At 37.6% G+C, this 18626-nt stretch overlaps 1 protein-coding gene across 13 annotated transcripts in view; it reads right to left on the reverse strand.

Moving 5' to 3' along the window:
* Nucleotides 1–18626, reverse strand: part of ERC1 (ELKS/RAB6-interacting/CAST family member 1) — a 302320-nt gene that overhangs the window by 64550 nt on the left and 219144 nt on the right. Inside the window, exon 17 of one of the 13 annotated variants that reach the window (XM_084511001.1) lies at nucleotides 13662–13856. The exons of the other annotated variants lie outside the window; for them this stretch is intronic. Within the exon in view, the coding sequence (XP_084367127.1) occupies nucleotides 13820–13856 (37 nt within the window). The 3' untranslated portion in view covers nucleotides 13662–13819. Of the gene's footprint in view, nucleotides 1–13661; nucleotides 13857–18626 lie in introns of those variants that run through there. 13 annotated transcript variants of the gene reach the window in all.

Below are 18626 nucleotides of genomic sequence, written 5' to 3' on the forward strand. Positions count from 1 at the left end.
CTGAGAATGGGGAGTGAAATAGTTCCATCAGGGAGTTCAGGGCTTAAATCAACGGTATAGGGAGATGCATACCTAAATAAGTAGGATGTAATCAGATAGTTTGCATTGGCTGCAGCTGAGTTTGATGAAGAATTTACTGTCCTGGATAAATACTAATCCCCCCTCCAAACTGTAAGAATAACAGCACATATATTTGCTTCTTGACCTTGCCCTTTTAAAAAGTCCGAACAATAGTTTTTCCTCTTTAAACACCCTCAACACATCATTTTAATAGAATGGGACCAAGCAATATCTACACATGCAGTTATGCTGACAGATCTGAGTAGACAGTAGCCTCTGAGAAACTCAGGGTTGCAACCCTTTAGCCGAGTGCAGCAGTAGCCAGCACAGCACTTTGGACCACAGATAAAGAAGAGTTATGTGAACGGCGTGTGCACTCCACAGCACCAGAGCAGAAGCCACTAGTTTCTGAAGCAGCTTCTCTTAGGAAGTTGTAGGTATGAGACATCCCTTTTGAAAAAACTCTTGTTATTTTTACAGGTGAGAAAAACTTAAATACACATCTCTCACTTGAAAGGTGTGGAGTTTTGCTAAGACAATAGGTGAATTGATGAGATTCATTGATGAGAAAGTTCACTGCTACTTTCACAGCAATGATAGTTGGGAATGGAAGAAGAACTTTTTCTTATGGATTACAGTTTAAATGAGAAGAGGATGATGATGTATGACCTGGCTTCCTTCTGATCCCAGTCTGTGACCATGCTCTTACAAATATTTACACCAGTTAAAGCTGAAGACCTGCACAGGCAGAACATTAAAACAAGCAAACAAACAACAAAAAAAAACAGTGCTAAGATTTGATCTCTGTTTGTCCCTTCTGTTGGTCCAATGATTACCAGTTTTGCTGAAGTTACCCGTATGCTTGCTCTTGTAAGGATCTCAACTAAAGCCATATATCCAGTATATATGTATATAAAAGCAAAGACAACAACAACAAAAACCCCATGCATTTCAAGAAGAAAAAGTGTGTATTTCAACAGACAAAATTTTTCACTATCTGACAGCAGAATGGAAACATAATGGACTTTCGGTGGCTGGAATTCATCTCTGGATTTATACAAGCATTTCTTGTACATACTAACAGAGTAAGCTTGCTTTAGGTGGACTACCAAAACATCAGAAACTTGACAAATCCTGTTTAGAGGGCACCTAGATATTGCCTAGACTGTATGTAGAAAACACAGCACCTTAAATTATTCCTTGTACTTCATGACACGATACCACAAAGTCAGGCGTTTCTAGATGTTTCAGAATATTTGAAAGATAATCCAAATACATTTATGCTACAGAGAAATACAGATATTCTGGTGATCTAACAGAAATGAGAAGAAGAAAGGAAAAGGTGCACCTCAGAATCCCAGTTTCAGTGTCAAGATTAGAGGTGTGGGAACAACTGATAATGGTTGCACTATTACTGCAACTTTGGTTCTGTTGCTTTTGCTGTATGGAAAAGTATCCAGCTTTGGATGTCTGCCTGAAACATGAAAAATATCAATAGAATGAAGTGACAGAACATGATACACGACCTCTGCTTTTTCTGGCTATCGGTGTCCTGGGAAAGACAGACTGGTTCAGAGTTCTGGTAATTTTCACTTTCTTTAGAGTAATCTGTTTTGATTCTAAAGAAACACTTATTCTTTTAATAGTAAATCCACAATCCTTGCTGATGATTCAGGACCAGAGCCAAGAATATCTCTCTAACAGTATCTATGTAGCCATTACTCTGGCATGGAAATTTGAGGTGCCTCAAATAGCATATAATGCATACCTTCTGCAATCAGATCCTTTGTTGCTCATCTCTACTTAAATGAAAACTCCAGGACCAGGACAATGAGATATGAGAAGCGATCTGTTATCAATTTATTGCTGCATAATACTGATCACAATGGCTTAGAAAAGAAGCATCCTACTATCCAAAACTTCAGTTCTGCATTGTGTGTGAAATGGGATTGTTGGTCAAGAAGTGGGGAGAAAGGAGTTGTGTCTTTCTGAATCTTTTCTGGAACTGATGCAAGATGAAGTTTGAACCAAAATAAGAAAAATATCCTCTGATGTGATACATGCATACTAGCTGTACTTTTTAATTCTACAAGCTAATTGGATAATCTTTAATAAGGGAGAAGTATAAATTTCACTGTCACCTCTGCTGAAAAGGAGACATGTCTGTAATGGTGCACTACTAATGGTGTTCAGCAGAGCCTGGAATTGCTAGAATGCTTCCAGAAGCCAGGAAAGAACAAATATCACCACGTAAAATAAATTTTTTGTGTCTGAAGAGCAATATTAATTTCTAGTAGTTTCCCTTCTCAAGTGCTGCTATCCCCACACAGGCCAGAAGAACTTATGGTAAGAGAAGGTGAGGTTGTAAAAAGGAGAAAATGGGCTGCTGTGAGAAGGGCGTAGTAGCACATGAACAAACCTGGGTCAGAAGTGCTGGAGTCAGTAGTATAGGCTCAACTTCAGCTTAGGTAGCAGTCAGTGGTATAGCCTTTGCTTGGTCTGCATCTCTAGTTTACAACACTGCAAATGTCCTAAGAGGTAGGCAAAGCATGTACTCGTTGCAAAACCCAAGATGGTTGATCTTTTACAATAACGTAGGTTAGGTCGAGTTTCTGTATCAACTGTAACTCAGCAGGGGGAACACTGTCTTAGGATTCAAGGAAATGGCCTCAAGTCACACCAGTGGAGGTTTAGGTTGGATATGAGGAAGAATTTCTTAACAGAGAGGGTGCTGTCAGGCACTGGAAGGGGCTGCACGGCAAAGTGGTGGAGTTCCCATCCCTGGAGGTATTTTAAGAGTTGTGTGGACATGGCGCTTAGGGACATGGTTTAGTGGTGGACTTGGTAGTGCTAGGTGAATGGTTGGACTTGGCGATCTTATCAGTCTTTTCCAACCTAAATGAGTGCATGATTCTATTTATCCCCCCATTTGGGCAGGTGCTGTAGCCTGTGCCAAGGCTTTACTGCCACTCATAAGCAGTAAGGAGGCAGGAGGCTTTAAAGTGACCTAACATAGTATTATGAGAACAAGAAAATCTAGTGAAAATAGAATTAGGCTGAAGCCTTTTCACTGAATGGGAATTATGACTGCTACAGACTGGAGTTGTACCAAGACAGGTAAATTCAATTCTTAAGAGACAGTGGTGGATATATTCTGAAGCTTGATATGGCAATATAGCTGTCCTCTGGCATACCTCTGGATTCACCCATCAGCTTCCCTTTTCTCAGCATTTCAGCTGGGTCTGAGAGTTCTTACACTTGATACCAAAGACACAGTGATAATGAATGACTCCAACTCTAAGATACAGATGGATTCAGAGGATTAAAATATTTTATGGAAGGTAGTGAAGACTGCAGAGGTGAGAAGTCATTGAAAATTGCCATGATTGAATTCTTCCAATGAGAAATATTCTAAGCCTATAAAGCACTCCTGATGAGGTTGTCCTGTCGCATCTATTGGCTATCCTAATACTTTTGTTGAGACACAACAAAGAACAGTATGCAAAGACACATCTCTTGAATGTAAATGTCTGTTTTTGAGAAGATAGCGGGACAAGATGGCAACAGTTTAAATTTCATCTTGGTTTTCACTATGGGTCTTGAATCAAGGTAAAGCTTTAAGAATGTCCCTCAGCCACAGAAAGCATTTTTATTTTTATTTTTATTTTGATGAAAGCTAAAAAAGAGAACAATATACTATTATACACTTACATATTACTAAGACTGTAGAAATAGAAGGCATTAAGCATATCAGTATTTTCTAAACCTCTCTGCAGCACAGCAGACAGGGCTTAAAGTTATACAACATTTAAATTAAGATGCTGAAGAGTATTATTCTTAAAGATCACTTCAGCTGCAGCGACTTTAGTAAAAATGGCAGGTGCTAGCATCTCATATACCTGTTTACAGAGACCCTAGAAAAAGACAAACACAGCTGAGATGAGATTTCTCACATGGGTCTGGGTGAGGATAAATAAGTGATCTGCAGCTTGAGTGACCAGGTGTTTGAATGAGCCTGGAAAATGGCAAACTGCAGCTCATACAGATTTAGTTACCAAGAACCACAGCATATTTTTGCAAACGGGGACGTGAGACTTTCTAACTAGTCAGTAACCCTCAGCACTGCAGGACTAATATTCTGGATTCCTAGATAATGAGTTGTAGCAGGATAAGCCAAAGAAGATTTAAAAAGGTTCATCAACAACATTTTAAGTGTTTTAACTACCAGAGTAGCCATGCGTGTTCTCTGGCATACAAATAATAATCACATCAAGATGTCTTTAAATGGTTCCCTATAGCACTTGGTTTTGGGAGACCACGTAGTCCTTTACAGCTCTTTCCTAGTGAAGGAGAGGAATCCTTTTGGTAAAACCTTATCAGAAAATGAACTTTATAAGGAGGTTTTAAACTATACAGCACAGTTCTGAGGATGTTAACATAGGAATAATTATTAGCTGTATAATTAGGAGGAATAACAGGCTGCAGTCAACACTTGATGATGCTTCAAAGCATAAATATTTTAAAAATTCATTAAAATAATTTTACATATTTCAGGAAGAACACAAATTCCATATATAAATATTACAAACATATTATCTATGTAATTCCAAATTATGAGATTCATTCCTACATGGAATATTTCTGAAAGTGCAAACTAAATAACTTAAAAGCAGTATTGAGACCATCTGCAGCATTGATCTTAATGCCACTGAGGACTTGGGTTAATTATATGAAACCTGATTTCATTAAACCCACTCAGGCAGGTACAAGCTCTACAAGCTCACAGCAATCCAGTCAGCTGCTTCAACGGAGACTGTTGCTCTTCTGTGAGGAATGACTGACCTGCCAGGGTTCTCAAGTTGGTATATTAGGATAAACTGTAATTACGCCTGGAATGCCTTTAGTATGCAAGGTTTAGATGTAGAAAGGTTTTGCTATTTTATAAACTGTTTAGTCTCCAGCTGTTCTGCCATCAGTCTCCACAGAAAGAAAGAGCTACTAGTTGGACAGTACTTGCTTCAGTTGTGTGATTTTAGTTCACAGCATTTACTCAAAGCCTACAGCAAATGCTGATCGAACTTCTAATGTTTTTCTATCACAGATATTTTTAAGACTTAAAATGGCAAATCGCCATTAAAATAAGAACTATATTATTTGCATATGAATTAAAAACACCCTTCCCTTCAAAGTAACAACATAAAAAAATATCAGACAAAGAGATTCTGATAAAATTTCCAGTTTTATGTCAGATAGACAGTTAGGCAGCAGCTTAGAACATAGAAGTGTTAGGACACAGTATTTAGTAATTTCATAAGTTTAGTAGAACAATACTGTTTGGCTGAGTGACATTTGATAAACTATTAAAAAGTAATTACCAATATAATACACAAAACATCTGACCCAATGGGATGGTTATCCTAGCGTTAATGCCATATTTTTCATAATAAACTGTGTCAATGCATCTGCAATGGTAGTTCTAAACTCAGCGTTTTTTTCCCCACTTTTTTGTCTGGTTACAGAATATCTTCAGAAAATTAAGAAACTTAGACTGCTCTGGACCACATAGAGAGAATTCCAGATTATGACACTCTGAGGCCCTGGCAGCTGGAACCCACCATCCTGCCACTCTGTTTACTGCACCTGCAGTACCTCTTAAGGTAGGAGGCAGCTCACACAAAGTTCTAGATACTAAAGTTAGGTTCTTAAACAGCTTGGACAAATACAGACAGGAAGATCAGAGAACACCATTTTAATATACTAACAGACCAGCACTTTATTTGAAAACAGCTGCCAAATGCTGCACCAGCTATAATTTCATCAGCATTTAAGATGCTGCCATACAAAAAACACAAAGAAGGAGCACAAACCCCTATTTATCTAAAAGAAACAGTAGCAACATCATGCTGCAATAAGGTGGGAAAAATGCAATATACTACCTGTTCTTTTAATTACAGCTGGCAGTATTCAAACCTCAGGCTGGAATTAATTTGGGAAATTAATTTGGAAATGGCAAAAAAAAAAAAAAAAAAAAAGCAATTACTTCGGGAAATTATTTTTCCAAACACAAACATACACCCTCAATCAAAGGGATAATATTTCTTTCATTCTTGTACTTCCTTTCTGAATCAACAAGTTACCTTTGTCTTGTGTGGACAGCATTTCCACAGTCTCTCAACCCCATGATCTAGATTGTCACAGCTGCCATATTTACTCATGGCTTACAGAAAACACTGATCAAGATTTTACAGCTTTTCTATCACAGACATTTAAAATGTGATAGATTCAAATTTAAAATGCCTGTGATATAAAATAGCAAATTACAGTGATAATAAGAACTGTATTCTGTAAGAAAGAATTCAGATAAACTGAGAAAAAAAATCAGAAGTCATTTGCCATCAGCATATTGAAGCCTCCTGAATTTACACCTTTTCACTGTTCTCTTCAATATTATCACATACAAGTGAACACAACTGGAAAACAAGAGATAAACACGTACATTCTTTGTGACTGCAGTTGTGTGGTCACAAGAGATGCTCCTTTAATTTTCTATTGCACGAATAGTGTGATAATAGCAAATGTTGCCTTTAGAAACAGGTAGCATTATCATTTGTGCCACACTTGTTAAAAAAAAAAAAAATGTTGCTAATATCATATTTGGACTTTTCTATGCAACTTTTCTCTAACATCCTAAATGCTTAGAATCACAGAAGCATCATAGTCATGCTCACGTCTCAGCTCTGAGTACTCAGAATTTCAGTACAGCTCTTTACTGTGCCTGCCAATGGTTCCAGAAGAAATTTGAAGGTTTTTGCGGAGAGATTTTTCAATCAACTCCTAGTTTACTGAACTATTTTTATTGATTAATTACTCCAGTGAGAAAGGGGCTGCTACACACAGCTGCTAGACTGAGTATGAGCCTTACCTACTTGCCTCTGAAGAGTGGTAGATTCTGAAGATGGCACATTTTAGAATCCTAACATTTGATATTATAAGTGATTTGTCCTATAAAGAGTAGTAACTATCCTTGTTTGACCAGCCTTCCGTGTAGAAACCAGAGAGGAGGCAGATGTACTCACAAGGCTTCTGAGTTCCACAGAGCTGACTTTTCTGAGAGGGAATTCCTTGCACTGTCTGCCTTCTTCTATAGTTTAACAGCAGTCCAAATAGAGCATAAATTAAGGTATAATTTCCATCCAAGCAATGCAGTCCACCAGAATATGTACAGCAGATTTTGAAAAATGACGTTATAAGAAAGGCAGCTCTTGTTTCTTTCCTGTGACACAGTAAAGTACAGGTTGAGCTTTGGCTTAGCGTGTGGTTTCACAATCAGCTTAAGCTGACATAAGACAGGGCTCTTGTTGAAGAAGATGGTTCCTTTTCAGGTTCCTGCTCCCTCCCTGGTGTCAGCACTACTGACTGTGTATCCCTGAAACCTGTTGATCCAGTTAAAACTTCACCCTGGCTAAATAGGAGAAACCAAAATCTGTCCACAGGTTCCTTATCCCTAAAGGAGCTCAAGACACTGCTACAGCATCAAGGCTAGTACAGTCTGAGCTTAAGAATAAAAGTGAATCATGCTATTCACATTGATTATAACACATCAAACAACAAGAAGTGCTAAGGTGAAAACAATTGTTCTTTAATTAATTATGTCTGTGTGAATCACCCTCCAGGTGAAAGCTGGTAGAAAGAAATTTCAGCTGTGTCAGTCAACAATGATTGCAATACTGCGGTCTTGGTGTGGTCTTTGATCCTGTGAAAAGATCAAGCCATGACTTACAACATAGTTGGATGAAGAAACTATCCAACCTACAGACTTGAATCAAAGATTTTAACTGATGGAGAATTGACCTCCTTGCTAAATGACTATCATGACTGTTATTTCTGGTTGGTGTAATTATCACTTACTTTTGCATCTGTCTTGTTTCCATAATTGATTTACTCATTCCAATATGTCATCATGCCTTCTTTTCTTTATATTTTATCAGTCTGCTCACTGGAAACTAAGGTGAAGGCATTCATTTACTTTCAGTATGATATGTATAGTGCTGCTAATCCCAGCCCTGTCCCCACTGCATTGTGAGTTCCACTTCTTTTCCTGATCTTTTTATTTCATACATATAAAATGTCTTATTATTTAATTTCCTTTGGATAATATAATACAACATTAGTTATGACAATTCTCACTTTATTCCTATAATGTCTGCCTCCAAAAAACAGCTCTCTTTCTTGGTTATTTTTTAAGGTGATGTGCATACTGCTGCACACTCCTAATTTTGTTTGGATGCAGATAGACAGTCAATTAGGTTTGTAATTCTTCCTTACACTTTCTTCTCTTTGTTTGGGATGCAAAGACCTCAAAGTTTTGTTGGACTTTTCATTTATAAACTCCCTTCTTCCTTTACACTCAAATCCTTGAGTTCCTCTGTTCAATTTACTTGCAAATACTCTTATTTTTTCAAGTATTTTGTACAGCTTTTAAAAATTTAAATATATGTATACTCAATTCATGGTCACTCCAGCTGAAGTTGGTTTTGTTGATGATTTCCTCTCTAGCATCATCAACACTAATTACCATCCTGAAGTCTTTAACAATGTTACTTTTTGGTGATCAAGTAAATATTTTGTCAAGAAGTGCAGCAATTTCTCTGATTTGTATCCAGTAATTAATGTCTGAGAAAGAACATGTTTCTCCATTGCTATTTACCTCTACCACACCTCTATGCCTAAAGTCAATAGCAGGCTATCATCCACTCCTTTTATGGTCCTTAAGTTATTAAGTCCTCATACTGTCACTTTTTTTTTTCTTTTAAATTTCCTCAGAATCTCCTGTATCTTTAATGTATGCCTACCATTTCTAGGTTTCCTGAACAACTTCTACACACATTCTAGCTGCGCATACTATCCTATTATCCATTAATTGCCATTATCCTGGTGACATCTGGTTTCATTTTACATACCAGATGTGTAGAGCTACTTCTTTTTGTTGTTCTTTCACAAACATCTCAATTTTCCTCTGCTCTTCAACAAATTTTCTCTCTAGAGTTACAGACTTCTTTCATTACTTACTGACTATTTGATGACCAACCTGGATACATCTCTCCTAAATTCCTCCTCCTTCTTTGAGGGTTCTTTTGTATGCTTGTGCAAGCCTTTCTTCCAGAACCACTTTGTTTCATCTCTAAAAGATATATTTCCTCTCAGGTCAAACACAGCTTATGGGATTGTTTACATTACCACTGCAAAGGGTGTCTTAGCATTTGGTGATAGTAACTACGGCAGCACTAATGCTGACATCTGTTCCATCCTAATCCTAACACTTACTACCTGTACTTCAGGCTTTTCTTGTTGCTGCTGCTGCCCAGGGGATGGATTGAAAAGGGAGTATAAAAACTGTCAAGTGCCTGGATATGGCTGGGGATAGCAGCATCAGACAAAAAAGATGATAGATCATTCAACACTGAGGCATCACTTTGCTTTCTGCTCGTGGTAGCTTCAATGACTGCTGTATTAGTGCTTAAAAAAAAAAAAAAAAAAGTGTTTCTAAGCAAATAGAAGTTGTTGAAAGGTTCAAGGACAGGAATGGAGCAGTTGTCAGTGGTTATGGATAAAATTTGGATATGCTTAGTTCTGTAATTGCAACAGAAGAGGCCTGAGAAGTTTCATTTCCTTTCTTTTTCCAGACCAAGGTAGGTGCAGCTACTTGCAGACGCTCAGTGCAGATTTGTTTGAATTGGCATTACAATATATTCTGATGAGTTCTGAAGATAAACAATTTTCCAGATGCTTACACTAAAGCAGCTGGCATTCAACAGTACGTAGGAAGCATCCCACCGTCTTCTGTTTTTATCTCTATCCAGTCCCAGTTCTGGGGAAGAATGAGAAAAAACTGAAGCTATATGCTGTAAAACAGTTTAAGAGACTGAGTATGCATGTTCTGCTCCAAAATAAGTGCTGTTAAGCCTGATCTAAACCTTGAAAATAGACTCTTGACAACCCTTTATTATCAGATCCCTGCTCATCATGATATATGATGTTGTACAAAGCTTTTTTTTTTCACGTACAGATTTAAGGTTTTATAAACAGATTAATGAAGATCAATAATCTCAAAATAAGCTGTTATTGTCTATGTTTTATAATGAGAAACAAGTGCATAAAAATTAAGCAACATGTTGAAAGTGACAGTAAGTCATTCATGTGTGAGGGAATTTGAAGAACAAACAAGCAAACCACCACCATTTTAGCACATATTCCAGTTCAAAACACCTTTTCTATTGAGCAGATTTGAAGTTGTGTTTATCCTTTACTTTAAAACTACATGAAGCACCCATGAAAATCACTTCATTGAAGAAACATTATCACATGTAAATGGACCTCTAATATCTTAGAAAAAGTAAAAAACTCAGATTTCAAGCATATGAAATAGAAAGGAATATGATTGCCTTAAAACAAACTTAAACCTGCTTGCTATCACAGAGTCCATCTCTCCAGAAATCTTGTCTGCATATAGATAACAGAAGGCATGGGAGTTTCCATTTAAATAAATTCTTGCTTGTTTTGATATAGATGCCCTTTAATTGGTTGTACAATTGCTAAGAAGTATAATTTGGCATCTGCTTAGGTGTAAGATTTGTGGCTAGGTTAATTTCTTGCAATAAAAATTCTTGCTAAATTCCGAGTTGTTTAACTTCTGTCTGCTTTACAGAAGAATTAAACATATTTTCCAAGGCTGATCTCAGGATGAGAAGGTTAAGGCAGACATTTGAGCATGTTGCAAAGAAGAGGACTGCTTTCTAGGTTACAGCTTCTTCATTCTAATAGTATTATTTACAAAATATTAGACTTCTATTGGTTCTTTATAATGTCTAAACTATTTTAAATGATAAAATTAAGACAGACAAATTTGTTACAGGAATACACAATGGAGATTTACACTCAGTTGTATAGAGATTCACAGGGAACAATGGCAGAAAATAATTGAGGCAGGGTGATATGGACAACTTTTGATCCTGAGACTATCCTTAAGTAATGAGTATTTTGCATAACACCGGGGAAAAAAATCTGAGCATTTTCTGAGGTATATGGATCAATGAATGTATAAAAAAGTATAAAGATGCTTTATGTAGAAAAAATCTTTTAAAAACTGAGATGGAAAGACCACCAACACATCTAACACAGGTGTGAGATTTTTAAAGCTAACAACTGCTAACTGCAGAACACATAAACAAGCATAGTCAGTTGAAATAGAAACATGACTAAGTATTTAAAACAGAAATGGAGCTGAGAGTTAAGATCTATTCTTCATGCCTATCACTGGTGGTCTGACAAAGAGCACATCATCTAACCGCCTCTGTAAATACACAGTACAGTGACATCCTGAGCTGAAGAGTCAGGTGTTGTTTTTTTTTTTTTTTTTTTTTTCTCTCTCTCTCTTATTTATTTGTTGTTAGCATTAAGGAAAAAGGGGATTACCAAAATCTTGCACACCTAAAGCTGCCTTGTTTTTTGCTAAGAGCACCATGATTTTCACTTCTTCACAGAAGAGGCTGAAAGCGCTACACAAGGTCACAACACCGAAGCAGTGAAGAAACGCCTGAGGAGCAAGAGGATCCCCCTGTCGCCAAACCCCTCGCAGACACACAGCACAGAGCTCTCGGGCAAGACAAGTGAAACTGCCCGCTCCGAGCAAACTCACTTTATGGATTTATGGCAGCCTCTAGTTAAAGCCCATCTGGGTTGGACGGGGGGGCCGGGACGACCATGTGCTGGTTACATTTTTGCCATTCCTGCTGCGGTATGGCATGAATAAATCACAGGGCTGAGGTCAGAACAGCCAGCCCATAAAGTGATTCATGGACCCAGCAGCACATTCCCCTAGGACTATGTACTTTATTACAGTAAACCTCAGAACAAGATACAATTTCCTGTCTCAAGGAGCAGCCTTTAAATCAGGACACCTGGACAGCCCTGCAACCACTTAAAGAAACAATAGGCCTCAGCCCCACCGCTGCCTCACGCTGGCCTGCGCTCGCCCCAGGCCTGTTGCGTTCGACACTAAATACCACCTCGAGGAACAACCTCCTTCCGCAACACATCACGGGGGGACGAGACTGTGGAGTAAACCTTCTGATACCATCCTGTTCTTCAGACGTAGCTTCCTCACCCAAGAAATGCACATTCTCCAGCTGTTACTTCTCTTTCCACTTGAGCTTTTAGTTCTCTTCTGTGCTGTCAGAATTTGACCCAAAACGTTAAGACAGCAAAGAAACTTGAAAGGTAATTCACTTGTTTCTCTACTAGTGAGCAGATCCTTCACTCACAGCATTACTTATTTGGAAGCTGAAGAACCTGCTGTGCAATTTCAGTTACAATACGGATGTTCTCCTTGCAGTCTAGGGCACTGATCTGACTTTTGGTTTTGGCACCTGGAAAGCAACCCAAGTGGTGACAGAGATTATGGTATTGTTAGGCTTCTGAAAACTCACAGTTTCACCTAAGAGTAATGTTGCCTCCTATGCCACAAGTTACGTTTTCAGGAGAAAGAATAACAGAAAACTCATTTTAAGCCAAGAAACAAAGCACTGGTTATTTTCTGCTCTAATTATCCTGAGGAGCCCTGTTTCTTAACACTGAAATCCCATAAACCTCTTGGCTGCAGAGGAGCAAGCTGTCACTGACCTGACTTATATTCTTATAGTCCCTTGGACTTGTCGTGCCTTGGTTAGGCACATGCTGGATGTATTTTTGCTGTTCTCCTTAGAAACAACATGAAAAATTGAAAATGGAGGCTTCCCATGTCCACACAAATTGTGGCTACTAAAGTTGGACAGAAGAAAATCTGCTTTGCTCCTTCAAATCCATAATGGATCATATGAAAGAAAGTTTCACACAGGTATACTTGTTCAGCAGACATCATTCAATGAGGAACGTGAATAAGAAAAGAGAAGGAAGCTTCCTTCCAAGCATTTCATGGCTATGGTCATTCTGTAGAATCACTCTGCAAATAGTGGAAGAGATCCTGATTATTTTCACCCATCAAGTTTCTTTCAAATCTTAAAATTGTAAACATAACAAGGTAACATTTCCTGAGAAGCTGCCTCATAAAAAACAGCCAGGAACATAAAGCTTACATATACCGAAACACACCTAAAAGACTTGATGACTTGCAGAGAATGAGACTTTAAGAGAAAGTGATAGAGGAGAGAGAGTTTTACGGAAATTTAGGGGAGAATTCAAACACAGGAAGTAAAGAATGCTATTGAAATGATCAATGTAGAAAAAAAAAATCTAGATAAGGAAAGAGAAGGATCGGTAAAGCAGATGTAAGTAATACTAAACTCATCAGATTTGTCCAGGATGGAACCCTCACGAAGCTATTTGCTTCATGATTACTTTTCCTACAAGTGAAAACAGTTATGTAGAAAACTACTTCCACCACCTGCTTATTTTCTTTTATTGTACTTAAAGGATATCCTTCACTGTTGTAGATTGTTTCAGAGCTTACAGCAAGCAGAATCAAGGCTTATTCATAGATTTTATCCTATACGATTTCCTGTACAGAACAAATACTTACATCGTATTCAGTTACTCCCACTGAACCCAGTGACTTGCTCTGGAGGATAAGAAAATCTCAGAAAGACAACCACTTGTGACTGAAAGCCATGAAGAATTAACTGTTATTCCTCTGAGTTTGTCCCAGTGGTTAGTCGTTTCCAGTGTCAAAAAGTCAGGTCTCTTGCTAATCCTATTTTTTCTGGCTTCATTTGCTAGATACTGATCCTTGTTTTGACTGTTTGCTGGAATAAACATTATTTTAATATCATTATTATTTCCTTTCTAGACATTAGAACTCTACAGAATATCATGATAACCAAGAACTTACCATAAAAGTAAAATTCATATTCTATTCCTAGTCATTAATCCTACTTTTATATAGCCAAATTTTTTTTGCAGCCAATGTCACACTGCATTTTTCCATAACATCCCAGTATCTTTTCCAAGCCATTCCTCTTAAAACAGTGTATAATATTTCCGTATTATTCTAATTTATATCCCTAGTATTCAGACGCACTTTGTGTAAATGCATTCACATTAAAAGAAGCAATTTAAATTGTTATACATGACTTTTTAACATTAGGTAATGTTATGATGTTTTATTTATCATCTGCAGTTTCTACTGACTGTTATTTTACACTTATTTACAGCTCACTAATAAAATGATTATTAGCATCAAGACTAGTACCAATATTAAGGAAGCTCAAACATAAATAGCTCTACTTAATTTTAATTGTAAATGGTAAATACTGATAACGCTCACTTTAAGAATATCGTCTATTCAAAACTAATAATATGATGGTAGAATTGGTCATTTAGAGAACTCAAATGTAAGGCAAGAATTAGTTGTATTGAACAAGTGGTTTGTTTTCTTTTAGGCAAACTTTGGATATAATAAAGGAACATTATGTGTTTTTGGCATGACATATTTTACACAAACCAAGCTGACTGATATTAATTATCTAATTATTTCTTTACACTATAAGAATTCTTTATCAGATTATTCATTATTTTGCTCATAAATTGTAACAGTTAATCCAGTTAATCAACTTACAGCTAGTTAGTCATCCTGCCTCCTATTCTGCAACACTTCCACAACTTTAGCATTTCCTTAACTTCTAGAATTTCACCAGAATTCCAATATTTATTAATCTTTCAAGAAGCCAAAATTCCCTTTAGCCAATTCCTTTAAGTGTTCTTAGATACCAAAAATCTTGGCATACCACCCCTAACACATGCATAACATCTTCAGCAGTTTCTTATGTTGTAAATGGAGAGATATGGAATGCCACAGTGCTTTTCTAAGAAGAAAGGCAAAACACTTCTGTTCAATTCACATGTGATCCAAAGAAATATGAAAAGATGTCTAAACAAGTGAAATAGTAGTTTAGTCATACTACAAATACCCAAAAGGGCTTAATTGAACTGAAGAAAAAATGGAACAAATTAACTTTGCTTTTCCAGTAATCTTAATTAAGCTGACTACTTTACTTTTACTTAACCAAACCCAGCAAAGTTTTATAATTAAAAAGCTTTTTAATAATTTGAATGCTGGCATAAAAAAAAAAAAAAAAAAAAAAAAAAAAAAGTCCATCATTTCTTCACCACAGCATATATGAATGATGTTCTTTCTGAAACCAAAGACAATACTCCTCTTGCAAGTGGGGTGCATTACTAAAAGTGTTGCCAGCACGTCGAGGGAGATGATCCTGCCCCTCTACTCAGCCCTGGTGAGGCTTCACCTGGAGTACTGTGTCCAGCTCTGGGCTCCCCACTAAAAGAGGGACATGGAGCTCCTGCAACAAGTCCAGCAGAGAGCTATGAAGATGATTAGGGAGCATCTCTCATACGAGGAGAGGCTGAGAGAGCTGGGTCTGATTAGCTTGGAGAACACTGAGAGGGGATCTGATCAACATATACAAGTTATCTGAAGAGTCAAGAGGTTGGTGCCAGAATCTTTTCAGTGATGCCCAGCAACAGGACGAGAGGCAATGGGCACAAACTGAAGCAGAGGAAGTTCTGTCTGAATATGAAGAAAAACTTCTTTAATGTGGAGGTGACAGAGCTCTGGAACAGGTTGCCCTGAGAGGTTGTGGAGTCTCCTTCTCTGGAGATACTCAAAACCCACCTGGACATGATCCTGTGCAACATGCTCTAGGTGATCCTGCTTGGCAGGGGGGTTGGACCAGATGACCCCCAGAGGTCCCTTCCAACCTCAACCATTCTTTTATACTGTGATTTCCATTGACTTAATTTAGTAAGGGCTGTATTAAGAGAAATAATTCTCTCTGCCTTCTAAATGGCTTTAAAAATCACTAAATACTACTGAAAAATTTCCACCATTTCAGCTATCTACTTAAAAATACACATAAAATCAGAAAAAAAAAGTTGCAAAATGAAACTTGCAGAAGTTAAGAAATGTAATCATAACACTATCTACTTGTAGGTATGCTTTATGCATTCTATTTGTCTTTTATTAAATGAACATATATGGGTTTGACCAAAGAGTCTATATGTCATTCCATCTCGACAAGCTTATTTATTGTAACAGCAATATATTCAGCGACTGGCAGGAGAGCACCTTAAACTGCTTAACAAAATCAGATGAAACAGAAAGTAGCACTGGCATACTTCTAAGAATTTTCTAGCTAATCATTTGCACCGAAGTTTTAACTATGACATACAGAATGGCCTCCAAGGCTGAGTGAAAAAGCAAGTTTTTATTTTTAGGTTTTATCTAGAAAGGTATAATCCTATTTCTGAAAGCTCTGCCCAGTAATATTCTATTATCAACATAAGTCCAAACCATAACAAAGTCAAGAAGCAAAAGGAAATATAATCTATACTTTTTCTTTCCTCTCATGCCTTGCTTTTTTACTTACTGATGTGGTAAAGACAAAGTAATGGTAACTAAGATTATGGTAATTAAGTAGAATAAATTGTAGAAGTGAGGAATATCTCTTCCGTTCTCTCCATTTTATGGCAGCACTCTATATAACTTTCTATTCAAATGTAATTAATATCACATCTGCTTCTATCAAGACATTTGTTTTTGGTGTTTAGATCTGAGAGCTCAGTTGTGCAACATCAGCACATCAGCGTGCACATCAGCGTGCACATCAGCGATACTGTGAAATGCTCAGAAACATGCCAAATTTACCACATTTTTCCTGGTATTTTTTGGGTTAGTGGTATTTTTTAGGTTATAGCAAATACCAAATGGACTCTTTTTTTTTTTTTCTCTAGATGAGTGTCCTATGAAAGCTTTACCCGTGGTGTAGCTTGGTAACCAAAGTTCACCACAAGCCATAGCAAGGGGATTAACACGACTAGCTTTCATGTGGCTCCAGAGCCGTCACTGTGCTCCTCGGAGAGATCAGCGCCTTTTCGTCTCACTGCAAAGAGAGCTGTGTGCTCAGGGGTCTATGAAAGACTCTCTTCCCCATCAGGACATTGACAGAGGCCACTGCATGTTCATAGCAGAGGTCACACCGAGGGGAGAAAAGCAAAAACAACCTGGCTGGAACAGACACCTTCTTCACTGAAAAGTCAGTCATTCACGCTTTCAGTCTTGTACACCTCACTGCAAAAGATTTTGAAGTAGTTCACTTAAAAATAGAGCAAGGAGCCTGCTCTTGAAGCAGAAATAAAATACACACTCTAAATATAACCTATTCCATACTACTAGAAAATACTGCTTTGAGTAATGGCCCAAAAAACTCTCTGGGAAAAGGCATGTTTTAGAACAAGAAGGCTATCATGCTGTAGCAGTTTTACAACATTAAAGCTAATGGCAGTTTTTCATTAATATGGCTAGTCAATATTATTTTGTTTAAATTAGCATTTCACAATCTTTTGATGTCCTGAGTTAGCTACCTAATTGTAGACGTTTTCTTTTCCTTTTCCAATAGCAAAGACTACTGAAAAGAGCAAAAGAATGCTACCTATGGGAGAATTCATAGTTCTTATTAAGCCCTCCAGAATGAGGAGTGCTGGAGCCATAAACCAAAGCAGTGGAGGAAGAAAAATAGAGTTGAGAAGAAATTCCATGTTCTCCAAGAACAATGAGAATGGGTGGCAGAGGTCTGCCTGACCTAAGACAGTGCATTTCTTCCTCTCTCAAACAAAATGCTGTTTATGTCCAATGAGCAATTCAACCATGAGAAACAAGACCAGACAATTTGCCTCCCCAAAGGTGGCAGATAGAAGCTGCGTTTATATTCATTGACAAACTCTCTTTTTAATTTTCCATGCAGTTGTATCACTAAAAGCTCTCATAGGCTCTGTGGAGTTTCCACAGTCATAAAAAAAATCAAAATCCAACAACATAAAATGAGTGGATCCAAATACTGTGTGTGTATGATACCCACCCATATGTGTATGGGATGTTGAATAAATACACCTAAATGACATGGTAACTCTCCATAACTCTAAATAGCGTTTTCTTAGAAAGTCTGAGAACTTTTCCAGAGTCAGAATAGGTAAAGGAGGAATGTCCAGGCTACTCAGCAATTTTAGGAGGGGAGGGTGTGGGTAGAGAAGAAGGGGGTTTTTCAGTGTAATTTGGTTACAAAGCTTGTTTGCACAAGGCTGTACTGGCCTCATGGTGACTATTCATAAGAGATCCCCAGAAGAGCTGTAAAGTCTGCCTATAGCCCAGGTGCTATAATTGCTGTCTGTCAAAACAGAGCTGTTTTCTCAGCAAACATTTCAGAATGCCCAATGCTAAGTTGATTAGTTTGGGGTTTTCTGGGGAGGAGTATAAGGATGATGATTGAGAGACAGAGTAAAACTGATGACTCGGAGACAAAACTTTGATTTCATTAAAACACTCCAGAGAGTGTTTAATTTCTCAGTTAAAAGAGAATTCCTGCCCTTTGAAGGGAAGGGAAGCAGGCAGAGAGAAGGAATTATTGCCAATAACATCCAATGTAAGAAACATGAATCAGTTCAAGAGCCAAACAGATTGAGGTGCTATCAGTAATGAAAATGGTTCAGCTGCCCCCTGAGCA

This window comes from Aythya ferina, assembly GCF_964211825.1.
Source record: "Aythya ferina genome assembly, chromosome: 1".
Classification (NCBI taxonomy): Eukaryota; Metazoa; Chordata; class Aves; order Anseriformes; family Anatidae; genus Aythya; species Aythya ferina.